Source organism: Typopeltis vanoorti, chromosome 22, assembly GCF_054136105.1.
Source record: "Typopeltis vanoorti isolate ZY-2024b chromosome 22, IOZ_Tvanoo_1.0, whole genome shotgun sequence".
Taxonomy (NCBI): Eukaryota; Metazoa; Arthropoda; class Arachnida; order Uropygi; family Thelyphonidae; genus Typopeltis; species Typopeltis vanoorti.
In genome coordinates, this window is record NC_143570.1 from 15,772,292 (window position 1) to 15,794,386 (window position 22,095).

At 35.5% G+C, this 22,095-nt stretch overlaps 1 protein-coding gene across 1 annotated transcript in view; it reads right to left on the minus strand.

The window, feature by feature from the left end:
• Positions 1–2,309: 2,309 nt before the first annotated feature.
• Positions 2,310–22,095, minus strand: part of LOC150094183 (glutamate receptor ionotropic, kainate 2-like) — an 86,671-nt gene continuing 66,885 nt past the window's right edge. The window contains exons 7-14 of the mRNA XM_090412416.1: positions 21,413–21,565; positions 18,719–18,820; positions 17,084–17,185; positions 14,460–14,663; positions 13,214–13,774; positions 10,888–11,110; positions 6,072–6,337; positions 2,310–2,522 (exon numbers count right to left, since the gene is read on the minus strand). Of these exons, the coding sequence (XP_090268542.1) occupies positions 2,310–2,522; positions 6,072–6,337; positions 10,888–11,110; positions 13,214–13,774; positions 14,460–14,663; positions 17,084–17,185; positions 18,719–18,820; positions 21,413–21,565 (1,824 nt within the window). The remainder of the gene's footprint in view (positions 2,523–6,071; positions 6,338–10,887; positions 11,111–13,213; positions 13,775–14,459; positions 14,664–17,083; positions 17,186–18,718; positions 18,821–21,412; positions 21,566–22,095) is intronic.

Genomic DNA, 22,095 nt, shown 5'->3' on the forward strand with positions numbered 1-22,095 from the left:
CAAGTGGAAAAGAGCATTTTGCTTAACAGGAGAAAATATCAAATATTTACAAGGAACAATGCAAATATAAATCCTTATGTCATTCTCGGTAATAAAGCACTTGCGGTTATCTTAGTATAGAAACATGTGATATTCATGCTCGCATATTTGAAAAGATTAATACATTTGAAAAGCTCATGTAAATCAAACACTTTTGAAAAGGCTTTAATTCCAATGTTGCCTCCTGAGAACATCTTCTCACAGGAGGATGCAAGAGAAACGCGTTAAGGATAGAACTTCGATATTATAACATACTGACTTATTGTTTTCGTGAGGGAATTAGAGAACGCTATCTTGTAAAGAATGAGACATAATATATTGCCATCGGTTTATCTAAGTCTACAAATTCACTCTTCGCCTTGCGTATAATACACATCAGTTGTTTAACAAATTATATCAGAAACGCCAGTATCTGCTTACTATTTAATCCATAAACTTTCCATTCTTACCTTCTGCTCGGCTACATGATTTAGAGTGTGTGTAAAGCGAGTCGTCACCTTACCTGTCTGTAGGAAATTACTCATACCCTATGAAGATGGAGTCTGCCATATTACCGTCAAAGAGATATGTTGTGTTTCGGCTCAAAGTCATTGTATTCTTATGATGTTAGCTGGAAACAAAGATGGCATCAGCGGAAAACATGTGATGAAACATGAACGATTATTAATAATCGGAATAACGAAATAACAGAAATAATAAATCAGCACTTGACTTATGCATTTATTCTGGTTAAAGAGTGACCAGCTTTACATGGCTTCAGGTTGAAGAACTCGGGCAATATGCGGTACGATGCAAAAATCGTACAAGGCTTTCTCGTAACAATGGTGCCAACTATTGGTTTGTAGTGAGAATAAAAGCAAACGGAGAGCTGCTTGTTCACTGAATTTAGCTTCATCGTATGATAATATTTAGTCCTCCTATAAGGAATAACTGGCTTTGATATGAGGGTTGAGTTTGATTAGAATTAGCCTAAGCAGCTTCGGCTGTTAGTAGATTCTCCCTCCACCTTATCTACTTTGAGAGATGAAAAAAACCAAAGTTTCCGAGCGATTAAACTCTGTCTTCTCTATATATGGGACCAACCATCTCACTCTTGCCTAAAAGTCCTACAAACATTTTTCGTTTCTTACACAGGATTTGAATTTAAGCCTTTGAAACCGCAGGAAACATGTTATAATATCTTGACGGTTGCTAGGAACAGAGTGCTTGAAGGAAGCACGATGTTTCTCACTTTAATTGAAAGGTACGCTGTCGTCTCTAGAGGTTATCATGGCTAAGAATATCTGCATGCATTCCAAGATTTGCTAGTAAGCTGAAAAATAACTTGTACTAATTAATATCAGTAGTTAAATCTTCGTTAACAACAAGAGCTTTCACACACTCACTTTGTCTGAATTGCTTATTTGTGTTTTCTATATAAATAAGTCGCTGTTGTTATTTAGGATTACAGTCGATACCATTAAGGCTAAGAGATCAGTCTGTTAATTGTACATATTTTTCGGGCCAGCTTGCCTGTTTCCAGGAGCATAAATCCTTCCATTTTATCATATAGGGGATTAAAAATTTTAAATATGTGATTTTATTTTTATTGTAAAGAAAATCACGTATTTCGTGACCGGTTTATATAGAAAATAATATTTGCTCTATTTGTTTCTTTATATAAAACTCACAGGAAGAACTCTAGTGAAGATACGGACCTTGGAGGTAAAGGCGAATTTTTTTTCCGAAACAGTTATTTTACTTAACTCATATATGTAGCACTATTTTGCGACTGGAATGAGAATTGAACTCTAGGGAAGAAGGTGGCGCTATCGTCTGCTATACGTATTGAATTTGGTGCTGCTTTTAAAGCAGCATTTAGAGATATGTAGTTGCAATCCATCAGGTCACAAATCAATTATTGTTAATATTATCAACTACTGTAACTTAATACTATCTTAATTAACATCTAAAATGATTGTTGAATGCATCAATCATTAAATAATCATCTTACTAAATCATCTCTAGTTGATTAAAATCAATAAAGATACTTCGCTTTTGACTTCCTTTAAATGCTTACCAATGATGTAATCCGCTATGCAATGATGAGTTTGTCGACATAGAAAAGCGATCATGGACGAATTGGGTGGCTCTGGGGGTGCTTGCAGCCTAGACTGTGTTGTCATTGCAGCATTCGTTAAGTCACCGGTTTGGTTACAACATCAGTAACCACCGGCACCGAAATGGTATTCGGACGAATAAATAATTTATTTTCTATAACAAAGTAGTCACTAGGTGTCGCCGCAGTCGAAGTGTATAGGTGATTTTCTCATTTCTATCATCTGCATGATGCCGTTTTCCTGAGGAACTTCCATGGCAGCTGGAACATAAGTGGTCCCGGGAATGCATTTTGAACATTGTCGCTTCAGTGCTGGCCTCTGGCGGGAAGCTCTGCAACGAACAGCAAACCTCAACTCTTCGGCCATTTCTGCACACAGAGATTGCTGTACAGAACAAAATATAAAAGTCTGCATTTGATTATAGAGAAGACTAGCTCCGTTGTGTGCTATTTATAGTAATAACATTTAGATAAATAACACGATGTAACAATGAAAATCTAGAGACTATTTCTAATTTAGAAAATCTAATTTTCTAAATTAGAAAATTAGATTTTATTAGAAAATTTAATTTTTCTAATAAATTAGAAAAATTTATTAGAAATTTTTAAATAAATTTCTAATAAAATTTTCTAATAATAATAAAATTTTTAATTTTATTAGAAAATTTAATTTTTCCAGCAGATGAACAAAAAAATGGAAAATAAAAAGCACCGCCACAGAGGGACAAAAATTAAAAAGTACCAGAAGAATAAAAACATGGAAAATTGGCTGCAAAACAAAAGGAAAAATCACCAGTAGAAGGATAAAAATGGAAAACTTTCAGCAGAAGAATAAAATTAAAATATCATCAGCAGAACAAAAATGGAATTTTCTAGCCATAGAACAAGAATGGGAACTACTAACAGAAGAACAAAAGATGAAAAATAAAATCACGAGTAGAAGAATAAAAATGGAGAACTACCAGAAAAAAGAACAAAAAATTGGAAACTCGCCATCATTAAAAAATAGAAAATGAAAATCAACAGTAGACAAAAATGGAAAATGAAAATCAATAGCAAATGGACAAAAATGGAAAATTGTCAGTAGAACAAAAAATGAAACATAAAAATCACGAACCGAAGGATAAAAATGGAGAACTACCAGAACAAAAAGAATAAAAAATTGATCGCCATCTTAATGAAAAATAGAATATGAAAATCAACAGCAGAAAAAAAAGAAAAATGAAAATCAAAGCGGATGGACAAAAATGGAAAATTCTCAGAAGAACAAAAAACAAAAATCACTATCAGAAAAAATCGCTAGTAGAAAAAAATAAAACTTTTGATTTAATAAAATCAAAACAAAAAATTCAAAATCAAAATCATCCTCCGAAGGATAAATGGAAAATTCCCAGAACAAAAATTGGAAAATAAAAATCATTAGAAGAACAAATATAAAATTATTCAAATAGCAAACTATCAAAAGAATAGAAAAGAGCAATAGAAATTCCTATTTGTAACGAAAAAGTAACAAGGAAGGCCCTAAAATTATAATAATTTTGACTTCCTGTTTCAAAATAAATAGCAGACTGTTAAATTAAAATATTAAAAACTATTCTGACTTTATTCTAGATGCAAAGAATGGTTTTAGAAAAGGACGATGTATAGATCCAGCGTTATATCTAAAGTTAATAATGAAAACAAAAAGGTGAGGGCACAATCCATAAACACGTTTATTTATTGGCTTTGAAAAAGAATTCGATAAGGGAAAAATAAACATTTTATTTAATATATTCAAGGACAAATGCCAAATAGCAATTTGTGAGCTATTAGACGATATATAAAGAATATAAAATACAAATACGACTGAGCTCTAAACTATAAGTTTAAGTCAAGATCTGATTATAACAATTGTGGATCCAGTCCATTTTATTTTAGCTTCTAACAACACTTGGGAGTGAAATTTGTACAGTAAAACAAAACCTGGAGCTAGGTTTAATAGTAGCTGAAATGAAATATGTATATTTGAAAAAAAGTAAGAAATCTCAACTCAAATGAATGGAGCATATTAAACAAATGAAAATAGAAAGATTGTCCACACAAGTACTTCAATATAAACTATCTAGAGCAGGGCTTCCATTAAAGAGACATTGATGGCTGCTGAGGCTAGAATAGGTCATAAATAAGCATAAGTATTCGAAAAGCATGTGATGGTAGTAACGATGCATCTGGTTTACTAAACAAATTAATACTAATAATTTCAAACGTCCAGCCGAAAGACAATCTATTGACTCATGTTCTTCCACATGTTTCAAGGATATCCTCAGAAAAAATCTAATGGTGACAAAATTGTGTTTAAATATCCGAGAGCATCGATTATATTTTTAATGCAAGTCTGAGATTCAGACACTTGAGGAGCACAACGTGCTAAGTAATTTTATAAACACGCACAGATTAAAAGACCCTGAGATGACACACATGTGGATTATTTTATTGGTTTCAAAAGTTTGCATTGTGTGTATGATGGATGACCAAAGAAACCGAGATCATCCATTAGCAAAGGTATTATTTGACGAAGAGACATTTCGCGAAGGATTAAGAGTTGAATCCTGTATATCTATTGTGTCCCGTTTTTGATAAAGATGGATGACTTGTGTGACACAAGATCAATAAATATTACCCTGATGACCTATAGCAGGTGGGTTTGGGAAGACAAAAGAGAAGTGGGTCTTATAGTTTGAAAGAAACTGAATGTTGGTTCAGAATGATGGGTTATGAATCTGTCCAAGGAGTGGACACTGCAAATCCATCAGCTGTTACACGTAGTCATATAACCGAAGAAAATATTTGTGCGTTGTTTCAGTACACCATAACAACTGTGATTATGAGGAAAGCAGTTTGTTTGTGTGTGATTAACATTATTGACATTATTAACACACTTAATCATCCATGCCTCGATGTTTAAGTGTACTAAAAAGCTTTTAAAATATTTATGGATTTTCTATTTGATTAATCATGACATTTAAATTCCAATTATCGCATTGCATTTGTGATTTTCTAAACGATACCTTCAGTTAGCATTGACTAAGACGTTTTATTTTCTCTAATAAATGATATTATTCATAGAATGGATGCTACTTTGAAACAATATTAATAATGTTTTTGACCAACGTAACAATTTCAATAAAAAACACAAGAATTAATTATTATATAAATGGAAGTTGATTCGTATTAATACTCTGGTTTGTGTCATTAAGAGAAAGATGCAATTTAACTACTCCCTTAAGAGCTTTTAAGAGAAATAAACGCAGCAGCTTATAAGGGGATGTAAACAAAGTATGTTCGTTATCCCGGCTGCAGTTTGAAACATTGTCATCTGATCATTTCATAGGCTTTTATTATTTTTTGTTTCTTTCCATGCCCATTTTCCTTTAGGTCTTTTCTTATATGTTTCATTCTAATGTGTGTGTGTGGGGGGGGGGGTGTTCATCTTTTCATCAATGACAAGTCTGCTGGAAAAATTATTAGTAATAGTTTACTAACTAGAGCTGTGGAAAAGTACTCTGCTTCATAATATGTTTATGCCACCAAGAAAGCTCTTTAGGTCCCTTGTCTCTATCCAAATGGGTAGTGGATGCTGTTGGAAAGCTACTCCTCTAGAGTACCATCGCTTCAGTCGAAATCTTTCTTATTCCGGTTCCTCAGTATTGACCCCTCGAAACAAGCAAATTCGCTCACCACGTGTATAAGTCTATCGGCATAGTCATTAAATATTGACGTGTTTGTAAAGTTTCAATTATTGCAATAATTATAATAGATTTAATTTTTATTATTCTATGCAATGCTCATTAGATTATTTTTCTCCCATGTATGCGTCTTATCACATGACTAAAATACATCGTTATTATAAATTTTGTTCAGTTTCATTAAGAAAGGGAAAAAATAAATGCCTTACCCTAGCAGTCTGAGCATTTTTCCTTGAGTTCCAGCAAAATTCTAAAACCGCAGTGAGTATGGCAAAAGCTAAACCGCAGAGAAGAACTACAAACACTCCCCCTATATTGTCCACACCTAAAGCATTTGCCTTTCCGTCTTTATTTTTATCGTCCCTCGAGCACGAGATTCCTGGACTCTTCCACCACTTGTTATAAAGCATTTGGATTACCCCCTTCTCCTGGAGATCCAGAATTGCCAACGAGATCTTGTCTCTCCATGGAGAACCTACAGGGAATAAAGTAACCATGACTACCGGAAAGGCTTACTTTAAGATGAAGCAGTTGGCTACAGAGATTAAGAAGTTTGATTAATGATTACTAATTAGCTTCCGGATAAGTCTCGTGTGTGATCAATCCTGGTGGGGATGAAAAGTTATCAGACACGGGGTACATGAAAAGAGTTATAAGAGAGAGAAAGAGATTAGCTATGTTAAGCCGATTAAAACGTTGCTGTAAATCCTTCAAATTAATTATTGGATTCGATAAGAGATTTAATCAAGCAAATATTACACTCTAATCGTGTCGGCGTTAAGTCTAGCAACTCATCATCACAGCAATCTGATCAGTGAAGCGTTGAACAAATTTGCAAGAAAAGTCAATTTTATTTGAAATCCACCTGTCGGTGTTTGATAGGAAAAATGCTAAAAGAACACATTCTTAAGTAGATCTCAATCACGAACGTATACACCCTCTGTCCAAAAAGAAACCGAACTTTTCGAAAATAGACGAAACTAGTGGCGCGACTTGTTGAATCCTTTTGTTGTCGAAAGCGGCAACCTTCATTAGTGTTGCGCCAACTGTTTATGACATTTGTTTCATTAGAAGCTGAGTTATAGTGCCAAGAGTAACAGTGTGTTTTGACGAGCGGTCGGAAAATGAGTTTCAAACAGAGAGCTGCGATTGACTTTTGTGTTAAACTCTTCGTAAAAGCTTTACCTAAACGCATCAAATGATTCAAAAAGCATACGGTGATGAATGCTTATCCCGAACTCAAGTTTACATGTAGTTGAAGCGATTTCAAAGTGGTCGTGAGACGCTTGAGGACGACGAAACGCCGGGCCGTCTAAAAACTAGACTGAGCAAAGTTAACGTCGAAACAGTGCGTGGTTTCATCAAAGAAAATCCGATATCGTCCGTGAGATTGATTAAAGATGAATTGGGGATTCCAAAATCAACTGTGCACAACATTTTGACCGAGAGTTTGGGCCTTCGTAAATTGAATTCGCGATTTGTTCCCCATAAGTTGACCGACGTCCAAAAAATCTATCGAATTGAACACTGCAAGGACCTCATTAAAACCGCTCGCAAGGACTCAAACGTCCTTGAAACGATCGTTACTGGTGACGAAACGTAGTGTTTTGAGTATGAGCCCGAATCAAAGCGCTAGAGTGCTAAGTGGAGACTACCAGAAGAGGGAAATCCGAAAAAAAGTCGCTTGGAGAAGTCAAAAGTAAAGACAATGCTGATTTGTTTCTACGATTCCAAGGACATTATCCACAAAGAATTCGTTCCGACTGGCCAAACGGTCAATGGTGAGTTTTAGCTCGAAGTTTTAAAGTGAATGATTGCCAGAATTCGTCGCGTACGGCATGAATATCGTGACGACCGTTCGTTCGTCAAAACACACTGTCACTCTTGGCACTATAACTCGGCTTCTGATGAAACAAATGTCATAAACAGTTGACACAACACGAATGAAGGTTGTCTTTCGACAACAAAAAGAATAGGTAGCGCCACTAGTTTCTTGTATTTTTGAAAAGTTCAGTTTCTTTTTCGACAGAGGGTGTAGTGCTGTGGATTAGATCTCAGAAAAAACTTCTCAAAATAGATGAAGGTTGTTTAGAAAGGATGAAGTCTGAGATGATTCATATCGAGGAAACAAAAATATCTGCTAATATTTGGAAGTGTTATTTAAGTGTAATAACGAATTAAACCCACCTTTAATAAAGACAGAAGGGGAAACTATAAATACCAATTCAGCTTCATTTTGTAACGCCAAGAGCCTTTTGATAAGTAGCATAAATGGAGAAGTACAAAATGATTCGACTTCTCTTTGAAATACCATTACTTGTACTTCCTCCAGGCGATATGGAAGAGCAGTTGGCAGCAAGAGCATAAGCAGCTCTCCCAAGTGCATTTGCCATTAGGCACGGCTCACTATACCTGTTAGCGAATGGCCTACAAAATCCATTTAAGATGAATTTATGAAAGGACAGATAGATTAGAACTAAAGAACGGGGGGATTCCTAATTATAAAGTTATTCTTCATATTAGTATAAGAAAGGAGAAACAGAAAGTTTCAACACTTTTCCAAAATCGTAACTTAGGTCTGACTATTATAAAACAATAATTAATTAGAGAGTTCCAACACTGAAGCATATTAAAAAGATTTAGAACATTTATTTGAGGAAATATATCCAAACAATAATCCTCAAAGAATATAGTGGCCCAAATTGGAAACTTTTGGAAAAAGTGTATTTTTGAGGTTTGATGGCTCATAATACCATGTTGTTTGGTGTACTACTGTAAAATTATATATCAGTGGAAAGATAATTTAATCAAAAATGTAATGCAATAAAGTGTGTTCAATTATCTGTATTCTATGAAAAGTTATAGCCAAATAACCAGAAAAAAGAAGCATAACTTGCTTAGGTTGATATGAAGTAGCTTTCCTTCATTTGAATGTAGCCAATGAGCATGAGTGTTTAGAGAGGCAATCAGGTGTCATCTTGTTTTGGCAATGAGCCAATAAGATCACAGTAGAATTCAGCTATTGATGTCCTGTATTGGAGCTGAGAGGAGGACATTTGTCAGTGTGATGTGCTTGCTATCAAGTTGGTTGGGTTTTTTCTGTTCTTTCATTTAGTGAGCTTGTAAAACGTAATAAACTTAAAGAAATGGCGCAAAGAGTTGACTGGTCACCCAGAACGCGATGTAAAATAGTACTATTAAGTGAACAAGGCTACAGATATGAAGAAATTAGAAGAACAATTGGTGGAAACTTAACCAAAGGTGCATTTCTAAATTTTTGAAGAGGTATAAGGAGACTCAGTCACTATGAAACCAGACTGGTAAAGGCAGGAAAAGGTGCACAACAACAAAGGATGATAGAAGAATTGAGAGACTGTGCCTACGTGACAGAAGAAATCATCTGGATGTATACAAGATGAAATGGCGCAATACAATGTGAAGTTGAGTGCAAGGACTGTTCGGCGCAGACTGCAGGAATTTGGCTTAAATGCTAGAATTCCACGAAAAAAGCCATTTTTATCTCTCAAACAAAGGTTGAAAAGATTATACTGCGCTAAAACCCATGTTAATTGGACAGCAGAACAATGGGATAGTGTTATTTGGAGTGATGAGACCAAAATCTCCCTGTTTGGTAGTAATGGTATAAAATACGTAAGGAGAAGAATCGGAGAAGATTTGCATCCTGATTGCATTACACGTACCGTGAACACATCCACTTAGTGTTATGATCTGAGGTTGTATGACATCAAAAGGTGTGGACAGAATTTGCGTGATTCATGGGAATATAAATGCCCAAAAATACATAAATGAAATACTTGAGCCCAAACTGAAGCACGTGATCTTTTCCAAGATAATGAAGCATTTATATTTCAACAGGATTCAGCTCCATGTCATGTTGCTGCTGTGTGCAAAAAGTGGTTCCAAGATAATCATATTCCACTGCTGAAATGGCCCCGGAATAGCCCAGACCTTAACCCAATCGAAAAGCTATGGAGCCGACTAAAGAAACTTGTTAGTCAGAAGCAACCCACCAATAAAACCCAATTAATAGAAGCAATAATTCAATCTTGGTTTCACATTATAACAGCTGCAGAACTAAAAAACTTGGTTCACACCATGGGAAGGCGTTGTAAGGCCGTATTAACGCTAAAGGTTACCCAACTAATTATTAACTCACATTGTGAGAATTTTTCTATATCTCATTTTTTCTATGTTTCACTTTTATTCTTTATAACTGATGTTCTAATAAAAAGTCCTTCATGAAAGTTATTGCATTACATACTTGATTAAATTATCTTTCCATTGATATATAACTTTATGGTATTACTCCAAAAAAAGTGGTGTTATGAGTCATCAAACCTCAGAAATACACTTTTTCCACAATTTTGGCCACTAGTGTAATGTATGAAAACAAATATATTTAATACGCATGCGGTTTCGTAATATATTGGTGAATAATGTTTGGATAAAAAAATACAGGTTTCCAAGTATTAGAAAATCGATCCCAAACTGGTAATGTTCCCTTGTAGTACCACCGGTTGAATCGTCCACTACATGTAGAGGTTCTACCTTATAATTTATCAGACAATGCGGGCTGAACTTCATACAATACCGAATTACAGCAAATCGGAAAAATATACGAAATATTTATCGGAAAACATACAGAATGAGATAAATATTATTTTTATCTCCTGATGGAAGGAGATGATTTTGAAAACGTGGGAATTAAGGATGTAGAGGTTCATACACTGTATAGATGACATTCACTATAATTTAGAAAAATATTTTACCTATTCTAAGAAAAGAAAAGAATATGTCTTCGTTTTGGTCTAACTACTTTGGGGTTTTTATCAAAATACGCTCCTGAATGGATCGTATAAAAAAAGAATGCATTTTTCTACACCAGAAATTGGGAACTGAGAACTCTGTTTTTCGCCAGATAGTCTAACTTTAGTGTTTAAATACGCAACCAATTTTAGAGGCTGATCTAAACACAACCGAAATCGAAGTAGAATCTGTACGTACCCATTGGAGTGGCAATTCCATACCCTTTGGAATCTAGTAGACCGCCTACTTGTGTTAAATTGCAGTCCCTTTGGACCATGTAATCTAACATCGTGGACTCCATGAGAAAGGCATAATTTCCCTCTAATACCCTCTGGACTCCCTCCTCGTAGGAACTGACGAAAACTGTTGGACGATTCTCCATAAACCGCCACATCTTTTGATAGGTTTCGATTTTGGAGTCCTAAGGAAAGAAATTATAAATTTATTTCCGCTGCAACAAAGAGAAGATGGCCAAATTCTAGTATAATCTACATTAATACGAAACTATATTACAATGCCTTTGTTTTTCTGAACGAAAAAAAAAATATAAAAGTTTTTACACACACAAATAGATAGATAGAGAGAGGACGAATATTTTTCGACGGAAATTTCATAAATTTCATAATCCTTAGCTTTTTAAGACGAAAAACTATTCCAGTCTGTTGTGCGACGAACTAGAGATTATCAGAAAAGTCTGGAAGATTATTTTAAATTCGTCGGATGTCAGAGGTCGCGAACGGTGTCGTTCAGTTTAGAAATAGGAACAGACAGATTTGATGTTTTAAGGATACTTGTGACATAAAGACTGAATAATATAAGCACGTAAACACAAGAAAGATATTTAATTAACCAAATATTTCGGTCTGGAAATAGCAGACCATCTTCAGTGGCACTACAAGAACAGTTAAAAAAAATATAAGGTGGAATACTAACAATAGATCATTTAAAAATAGAACAAGCCATGTGATGTTATATCACTAAGTATTAAAGAGAATGTTATTAAGCAGAGACATGATTGAAATAAAGATATTAATTAATAATATTAAATAACATAAAATTAATATGAATTAATGAGTTATCCTGATTAGACTTTCCCAGATTTTTGATACAGATAAACAGTCATTCCCATTCAGGTTAGGACGATGGAGAAAGGCCTGTACGCTTTCTTTGAATAAACGTTCAAATTTATAGCGGGATCCATGTGAGAGGCTGGTTTTTGACCAAATGAAGTGACTAGTTTCTATCCCGTGCTGAGCCAATCCAGATTTCTCGGGTTTGTTGTGATGAATGAAGGATTGATGTTCTTGGATTCGTTTTACTAGAGAGCGTCCAATTCCCTACATCTCCGGTATTTCAGAACCTATTGCAAGAATTCTGAAGAAATATGAGTTAACAGCTACGTATTCACCTATTAACAAATTATCTTCCCATTTTCCTTCTCCTAAAGACAAACGCTCAACCATATCTCTTCCTGGAGTTTATCAAATTCCCTGCAACTGTGATCTCTCCTATTTTGGACAAACTGGACGCTCTCTAGAAAAAAGAATCCAAGAACATCAATCCTCCATTCATCACAACAAACCTGAAAAATCTGGACTGGCTCAGCACGGGATTGAAACTAACCACAACTTCCTTTGGTCAAAAACTCGCCTCTTACATAGATCCCGCTATAAATGTCCTTTTATTTTTTAAAACTGATCTTGTAGTGCCACTAAGATGTCTACGTGCATATATTATTAGGAATAGACAGGTTTGTTACTGTCAGTATTCTCCGAAACATACCGATCTTTTTCGGAAAAACTTCCAAATATATTCCAGAAGATGAAGGAATTGTCTCTCAGTAGAATTCGTGTATCGTAATGCCAATCATGATGAAAAGAAGTGAGCCAAGAACGGTCTGTGGATAATTTCCTCAAAATAATACGATCCAGTTAGATTGGTTTTTCCCATTCACGTGTGTTCTTGACTTTAAGGATTTCGTTGATGCTCGATCGTCAGGAATCAATGCAAAAATTTCCGTGCTGTGTCAACGTTCGTTTCTTTCGGGCCATTTGATGGATGGGCAAAGTTTATCCAAACGTTTCAAATTATATTTAAGCAAAACCTGCATCAGAGTGCAAAGAATTGAATATGATTTTAAATTCAGAATGCTCATTAAGGTGAATTTTAGTTCCAATCAATTTTTATGCTAAAATATGTCAATTTAGCACCTTCAGTTTAATTTTAATCTTGTCAGTATTAGAGGCAAAACAACAAAACAAAATGTCTACTTACAACAATACCTAAGCAATAAATGGTTCTTCGTTCAATTGTTGTGATAATAAATGACGTCACAATGCATTAATGGAATTAACGCAACTCAATTTTTGATGATGGTTCTTCATTTTCCTATTTTTCTTTTTCTTATATTGGTCAAAAAAGACCATTGTAAATGTAAAAATATATTATAATATTTACATATTAATCCGTTATATTAATAAATGTATTGTGATTTCTATTTCCACTTAATTTAGTAAAAGCTTACCCTGAAGAAAGTCATTGTAGATCCTCCTTCCAGGGTCCCATAGGCAATTTTGTTCTGCTCGGCAAGATCTTCGACACTCTCTATGGGCGTGATCATCCTCTCCACGGTAAGAAAGGCCGCCAAGTTCGCTGTATACGAAGATATCATGATTAAGGTGAAGAACCACCAGATAGCACCGATGATGCGGGTGGAAGTGGCTTTCGGATTGAGATCGCATCCCTGGTGCATCAACGTCACTATGGTGAACCAGAAACTATTGCCTAAACTGAACTGGTTTTCCATGACATCGCTATCGCTAACGCAGGGATGAGGGTTTTGCCATTCGTAAGGGCTAAAGCGGGCTACAATGAACATGGTTGTGCTCACTAAGACATAAGCGGCTAAGACGTAAAGCCAAATGTCGACTGCCAACGGACTCATGAAGGAGAATAAACGGACAGGCATGTTTTTTGGTAACTTAAAAAGGATTCCAATTCCAAGATTCATGAAGGGTTTGGTGAAATCGATGACGCTTTCACGGGCATAATTGATCGTCATCGGAGCTACAGCAAGGTCGGCATTCTGGTGGGACAAAATGAAAAGAAAAAGATTAATGGTGAGTAGTGTTATTTTAAAAAAATAAAGAAAGAAAGGGAAAACAGCAAACTACGAGTCTTACAGCTCATTTGCAATCAGCAATATCAAGTACTAGTTTAAGTTTTGACTTTATTGAAAAGTATGCAGCAGCAAAAATAAAAAAGTTGTTTAAATAATAAAAACAATGCGTGCTGCTAGAACTTTATTCACACACAAAGAGTAACTGTTTTAGCTCAACCAAATTTTGCGCATGCTCACAACAATACAAACTCCATGCAGTGTTGTATACTGGTAACAATGGAACAGGCTGCAGTCAAGCGTGCAAAACTGTGTAAAGTTAAAACAAAACTTTTTGATAGTTCTTGCCAACAATGGAACGAATCCAGCGTAGCGTGCAATAATCACTTTACAGACTTATTAGATTGTCACCAGTAACAATATGTTAGGATACTAATTACGTTAGTATAGGAATGCAACCGTATCTATTCATATAAATTTATATGACCTACTTAGGTCTTTCTCTTTTGTCATGTTTGCAGAACATTTTCAAAACAGCCAATACAGCAAGTCATATTAGTACTATAAGTCAATACAATCGTAGATTTTCATGCTTTTCAAACATCTTGTCGTTATTCAGTCATCATGCAGATGGATGTTGTTGAAGCGGTACCTTTTCGATAATTTCTTTAACTAAACCGCTCCACTCGCCAGTCGAAGTATTTTCCGCTCCAAATTTGCTGTCGGGAACCAAGTAGAGATCATAGGTGAAACCTAGGAGATCGGCAATCGTTCTCAATAGATCGATGCAGAAACCTTCAAATCTTTCATTTCCGGTTAGATTTTTGTCGCTTTTCAGCATTACATAGGGGGTGGCCTGGGAAGGGGAAGTAGGAAGGAAGGGGAAAGAGAGAGAGAGAGAAAGAAAGAGGAAAGATGTTACAAAACACCAATAAAATAAGCTTTAAATAAATCAGTGAAACACTAACCATCTCCATTAACTGACGCACCATCCCGGTCCATTCTCCAGTCGAGGGATCGCGCGCTCCGTACTTCCGATCGGGCACGAGTTCGATGACGTACACGAAGCCGAGCTTTTCCCCCACTTCGCGAAGAAGATCGATGCAGAAGCCATAGAAGCGGTCATTCCCGGAGAGATCCTTATCTCGGTGGAGCATCACATGCGGGATCGCCTAAAGACGAAAGAGTGCAAAGAGGCAGAGGAGAAAAATACATTATTGTACCTTAGGGGTGCATTTCTCTCCTTCTGTCAATATCGGAGAAAAATCACCCTCCCCCCCTTACGAGTTTGTTCTTTCTTAAAGTGTTTACTTTTCAGAAATGTTTCACGATGGATGTAAGAGGCAAAAGAACACAATCCGATTGTTGATAAAGAGAAAGAGTCACATGGAAACGATAAAAAAAAGCTAAGAAACAGGAGCGCCTTAAGTCGTTTCTTTTTTTTTTCTTCCTTACTAAAATGCACTTGAAATGTTTAAACGTGTTTCGTAAAGAATTAAGAAAGATCAGAGAACTCTGTTTCTGTCTTATAAGCATTCCCCAGATGTTTTCTGATTTTTATCATTTATGTACACGGAGTTTCAACTGTTATCCCTCGTGTTCAAATACTTCTGAGGAAGAACGATATCTCGAGCATCGCTACAAAGAAAATTGATATAAGATGATGTCTTAGAAGAAAAAAAACAGAAAAGTTTTGAGAACTTTTGCAAAGAAAAGATTAATCGTGAGGCTTCCAGAAGTGCTTCGTATAAAGGCTCGAGCAGTATCTTAATGATCATCGATTCGTATGTTGAATCAAGGTCTCAAGTGCTCGTTTAAATGAATATTAATGGACTGGAAATGAAATGCGCAAATTCGGTTATTTTATGATAATGGACCTCGCACCAGCTAACTGAGAAGTGAGCAATCCGGAATCTGTCGTATCGGCAAAGGGATTCAAACTCACGTCATCAAATACGCTGTCCCGTGTACTGGTACGCTGTTCATTACATCGAAGGGATGAGAGGGGAAGTATCATGCAACACTGAAATATTCAAGTGCATCCAGGCACGTGATTTGTAACAATGGATCTTCATTATATTCGATACTGAAACTGGGTGTTGACAAATCTAGGCAGAGATGAATACTGATGATTATAAAAATGCATGTTTAGTCACCAACATGCAGAAGAAGTCGAGAAATGTACGGAAGTTAAAATTCTCCTTTTTTTATCAATGAATGAGAAGTGAACGCCAATCTGCCTTCGAGCTAAAATGCAGCAAAAATGTAAGCATAAACAAATAATGAAAATAATTTAGTTACATTTATGAATTCAATAGACTCATAAAAAGTTATATATCTTCAACCCACAGATTTGGATTCTGTTGTGGATATAAACGGATGTTTCAGATTGTCTTTAGTTGGGAGATGAATTTCACCGTCCGGTGTGAGATCACCACACTGCTTATTGGAGGACTGAAGTGGTTTGAAAAACGTTCCACTTTGAACTCTACAGCAGGGTTTCCGAATTATCTAAGGCTTTAGCCAATCTACTGATGTACGATAGATTTACAAGATTTATTACGTCGGAGTCAGATAAAAAAAGTTGTTCGAAACATGCTTGAAAGGCAAACATTTCTTGATATTAATTTCGTAAGCAATCATTTTCTTATGGCTTCTACAAAACAGCTTCATTCCAGGCAATCTTAACACTAACTTCGAGAGAGAAGAAAGCAGTCTGATAAAGAAGACTGTAAATAAATCCATTATATCTTTTTATTCAAGAAACGGAACAGGCGGAGCTCTTTCACCAGTAGCCGAGCTCATGGCTATCGATGATTTTAAAGGAATCAGGAAGAGAGTACGACAGAAATCTGCCACCATCTGGTATCATTGTTTGCGATGATGTCAGTACTACGTTCTAGTTTCTTGAGATGCAGGATTAAAGCTAATTTCGGAAGGGGGGGTGAAAGTCCTACCTACCTTTACAAGGAGGATTTTTGATCGAAAACCAGCTGAAACAGGCCTAAGAAATATTAATCGACTGGTTGTGTGCATTTATAATAATAGCGATTTTTCTTCTGGTTGTTTAGAATTAGTACATCAGAAAATTTGCTACGGAGGAAGTCGTGTGAGAATTGATTATTCCAAAACCTGTTACAAAAGTTCTATCACGAACAAAATATTAAACATTGTTTTCATACGTATTATATAGGAAATAGCTCTAATAGTTCCCATGCAGTTTGCTCATTTTATTCTGAGTTATGTAAACATTAAAATATCCCAAACGGTACCCACCTCTATAGTGGTGACTCTTAAAGTGATGTTGGTCATGCCGAATTCGTGAAAGGCGTTGTGGTTGGTAATGTTCAATCCGTGCATCGTGGACCATTCTCCAACCTAAAATCAGAAACAAAAATACGTGAAAATATATCGCCAACATACGGAAGTAAATGACGCGAAAATTTGTGTACAAAAATGCCAATTAAAATGAAGTGAAAACGAATCTGTTACGATAAAGAATCGCAAATGATTTCAGATTTCTTTTCAGAAGTTTCATTACCGTAATTAAGCGCACAGCAGTAGCAGTAGCCACCCCCCGAAAGTATTAATAACGTCCACCATGACAGGTATTCTTTATGATACGATTTTCAAAAATAAACCGATGATTACAAGAATATTGCATATATGGATTCTCTCTCTCTCTCTCTCTCTCTCTCTCTCTCTCTCTCTCTCTCTCTCTCTCTCTCACAGAGTCAACGAGTGTGTAGAGATGAAGTGTTATATGAGGGCCCTTTCCCCAGTCACCAGCACCATTAATAGTACCCGTGAGAAATTAATTGTAACCGTAAGACGAGTGCGGTGTCGTAAAGATTAGTGCTGACTCTGCTGTGTGATCATCAGTGGCGCATTATATGAAAGAGGCAACTGGAACCAATCTGCCTCCTATTGACCTACTTTCTGACATACGAATCACAGGAAGAGTTATAGATCATGACGTAGCTGAGCAATATATTTTCTATGCATTCCTCTAATCTCTAATTCTATCATCCTTCTCTCTGCATCATAGCTCACTCTTCTATCTCCTTTCCTTACTTTTAATGTTGCTTTAAATTATATTTAGAGATACAGATCAATTATTTATTCTTTAAGGCAGTTAAAGGGTAAATATATCGTGCTCATTAGTTATAAAATTCGAAGTAAGCAATTGCATTTAAAAAAAAAAAAAACAGAACTGTCTCCTTCTATACAAAGAGCAGTTTTCGCTACTGAGCAAAACAAATAAAATTAACACAAGAAAAAGACATTCTTGACATATCGCGTTTATTGAAACTTAAATACTTATTAAATATATTTGTCATTTCCCTTATGAAATGTTTATTCGAATTTTAAAAACGACATTTTAAGTTAAGAATTATCCTAAAGCAAAGAATCCAAACTTCGATGCGTAACTTTATGGTGAACATATTTTATTTAGATCCGGCAAAGAATGGATAAAATTCCATTTATAAATAAACACGATAATGATCTCTAGATTCTCAATATGTGAGCCACCGGGGACTTTTAAGTAGTTTATGATTACAACAAATCAATCCAATCAGGTACGTAAAACATTTAAATGCATATATTCCATTAAAGTAATGTCTTTCTCCAAGGAGATTATTTCGAAAACTCTTACACTGTTCCTCAGAAAGACAAATCATATAAATACGTGTTAGTAAGAAACAAAAAAAAATTCTCAAAAACTTCGACGCATGCTGTTTACATTAAGAATTCTATCTCCACATCGCAAAAGGATATACGACAACTATTTCCCTGTTTATTAATTCAAAACTTTAATGGAGAAAAAGTAATGGGATATAAACGCGTGCATATTTGCATATTCGTTTTACTTAAAATATTCCATTAAGGCTTTTGTTTAAGCAAACTCACCTTTTCCATGCTTTGCTGTCTCAGTTTTAACAAGTCTAGCTTCACATTATTTCTTCGCCCTTCCTTGAATTGTATCTTCCCTGTAAGGCCCCTGAATTCTACCTGGAAATAAAAAAAACCTTTTCATAGATCTGAATTAGCATCGATTTAAATTGACCGATTGAAGGTGAAAATATCGAGCACCGATAACTGTTCCTTCTATTATGCCGCATACGTAACGATAGCCCCCGGCAATGATTCACACCTATGAGCCGGTAAAACCATCCAGTAATTCTTACTGGATGTACTATTTTGAATACTTCCACAAAGGAGATATAGGATATCGTGTCTCTCATGTAGATATGTTGGACTGCTAAATTCATCTTATTTATTCAATATTACTGATCCTACCAATGAAAAAAAAATACTGCGTAATATTTTTTTCCCAGTGGAAAATCACAATGCTAGGACAAGCAAAAACGAATACTACCGTCAATGAAAAACATGCTTAGCTGCAAGTGATACCGACAAACATCTCATGAAAGATCAGAAGTAGATGGTGCTCAGTAGTATCAAATCTAATAATTCAAATCTATTGGATTTACCATTGTTTCAAATCATTTTCAGATGAAGTACATCTTTATATTTTGAAGTTTCCAATTATCATTTTCTTTACTTATTATTATTATTATCATACGCCCCGCATCACTATCGATACATTGTCACACATACCGCTGCATTAACAACAAAAATACCTGCCAATGTTCCGAAATCAAACCTGTAATACACGCAAAATACCTCGGTCTCTATATAGATTCCCACCTTAAATGGACAAAACGTATAGAATACCTACACACCAAACTCCCGATCATCGCAACAAAACTCTTCCCAGTTAAAGACATTATTCCACCCAACATAAAAAAACTCCTATATCACGGTATCTGCGAATCCCTACTCAGATACGGAATAACAGTCTATACAAACACATCAAACAGCCACCTAACAAAATTAGAAACACTACACAGGAAAATCGTGTCAACAGTGATCTGGACGCCTTACACGCAACAACCAATATCCGACAAGCACATGGCGATACACAGAATTCTGAGCATTAAAAACCTGAAACACTACATGACATTAACAAGGAATTACTTCAACATCACCTATCGAAACAACAGAGACACATATCGTATAACACGACCTACAACGACTCTCTACATCCCCACACCCTTCAACAACTCATACGGTTCTCTTGTGAGATCACATCAGATACTTACGCTACTCAACAACCTACCAAGAAATGTAAAACACGTAGATAACTACAGAACATTATAAAACGAATTCTGGAAAATATACCAACAAAGTTAAGAAACCATTAACACTAATATACACATCACAAATCACTAGCATCCAATGTCTACATCCCATACATAAACAGTAGCAACAACATAAATAGTGAAGGCTAAATCCCACTCTCTTCATAAAAGCTAACCCAAGCTTCGAATTAGGTGGGATTAACTTGCCTCACTCATCTACACGTAATCCCTATAAACAAATGCAGAAATTTGTTGGTATAATCACTCTTTCTCAAACTTTGAAAAAAAAATTCACATAATTGATACACAATGAAAACAAGATATCATTCAAACAATTTGACTGATGATACAGAGCAATTTAGATTCCACCCAAGAATCTAAGAATAGTATGTCAGGTAGCGTCGTAAAATATGGACTGTTCCAAGTAATGCTGTTTTTTGTAGGTCATATGGGGTCACTTCATTGATTTTTAATTGCTGTAAATAGTTGGACAGCGTCTTTGAAGTTGCATCAAGTGCACCGATAACTATTGGAATGACTTTGGTATGTTTAAGCCACAGTCGGCCAACTTCGATTGCCAGATCTCGACATTTAGTAATTTTTTCCAGTTCTTTGTTGTTGATGTTGTTATCACTGGGTGCTGCAATATCGATAATCCAAACCTGTCGATGTTCGATAATTGTGATGTCAGGTCTATGTTCCACATGCCAATCAGTTTGTATTCTAAAGTCCCAGAGAATTTTTGCTGTTTGTTTCGTGTTCCAATACAGTCTCTATTTTATGCTGCCACCAGTTATCAGAAGTAGGAAAGTCATATTTTTTGCAAACATGCCACTGAACTATTTTGGCCACTTGATCATGGCGGTATTTACAGTCAGTTTGAGCTGTTTTGCTGCAGGCACTGATTAGATGTTCTACAGTCTCATCTTTCTGATCGCATAATCTGCATTTGCTGTTATTATTGATGTTCACATTTTTGCTTTGATTGCATTAGTTTGTAATAACGTCTTTTCTCAAGGGGATAGAATAAATCCTTCTATTTCTTTTTTAATATATCCATATCGTAGCCATTGCCATGTCTTGGTCACGCCAGTTTTTTCCTTTTTTGTAATCGGATTTGTTTCCTGTTGCTCTTGGCCCCTTGCGAAATGGCTTGAAGCATTTGCTTAGTGCTGTTGTCGATGTAATTTTATAAACTAATTATTATTATTATTTAAGAAGCATTTTTAATAATTACGTTAACACTTTTATTTAACAATGAAAATGTAAAAAAAAATAATTAATATTTATTCTGAGCATTCTTCAATACGGATTTGACTTTTCTTAACACATAGAAATTAATGGACTCTAAATAGTCATAAACCAAAATTAAACACACAGCATTAAAACATAGACTTACTGAGTTAATATAATTAAAAAGACTGCTTCCATCATTCCAAGGAAATTCTTCTTCACAAGACACATTCGCTGGCCTGAAAGTAGCGCCACCTTGTAACGCATGTAGACCACGAGCCAAGGCATAGACGGAATCAAAAATGAGCGCTGGATCAGTCTGTAAAAGAATAAAAAAAAGTGACAGAAAAATGCCTAATTAAGGAATATGCCGGTGTATTAACCTGCATTGGAATTAAAACCACAAGTTGGATGACAATACGTCTGATACTAATGCCTCTAGGATACATTAATCTGGAATACGTTTCAGAACTCCAATTACCTTGTCACATCAATAGCTTATTGCGCTACAAAATCACCGCTTCTAGGATAATCACAGCGAACCAATCAAATTGTCTAAAAATAATAGAGATAGACAAGTACAAACAATGAGCTGCGTTTAGCTGGAAAACTACATTTCCCCGCAGCGAGTTAATTAACTAACATCAGCCACAACTAAACAGGAATGAGGGGATCGTGTGAGATTGCGAAGCGATCTATAATACGACATAAATTTGGTCCGAAAGTGTTCATCTCATCCTTCATTATAGATAGCGCTAGAGTACGATGAGGTCGACATGCGAATACCGTCATGAGTCCGTTAGATGGAATGATTAATCGACAGAAAGTTGATTTCATGGTCGTAAACAC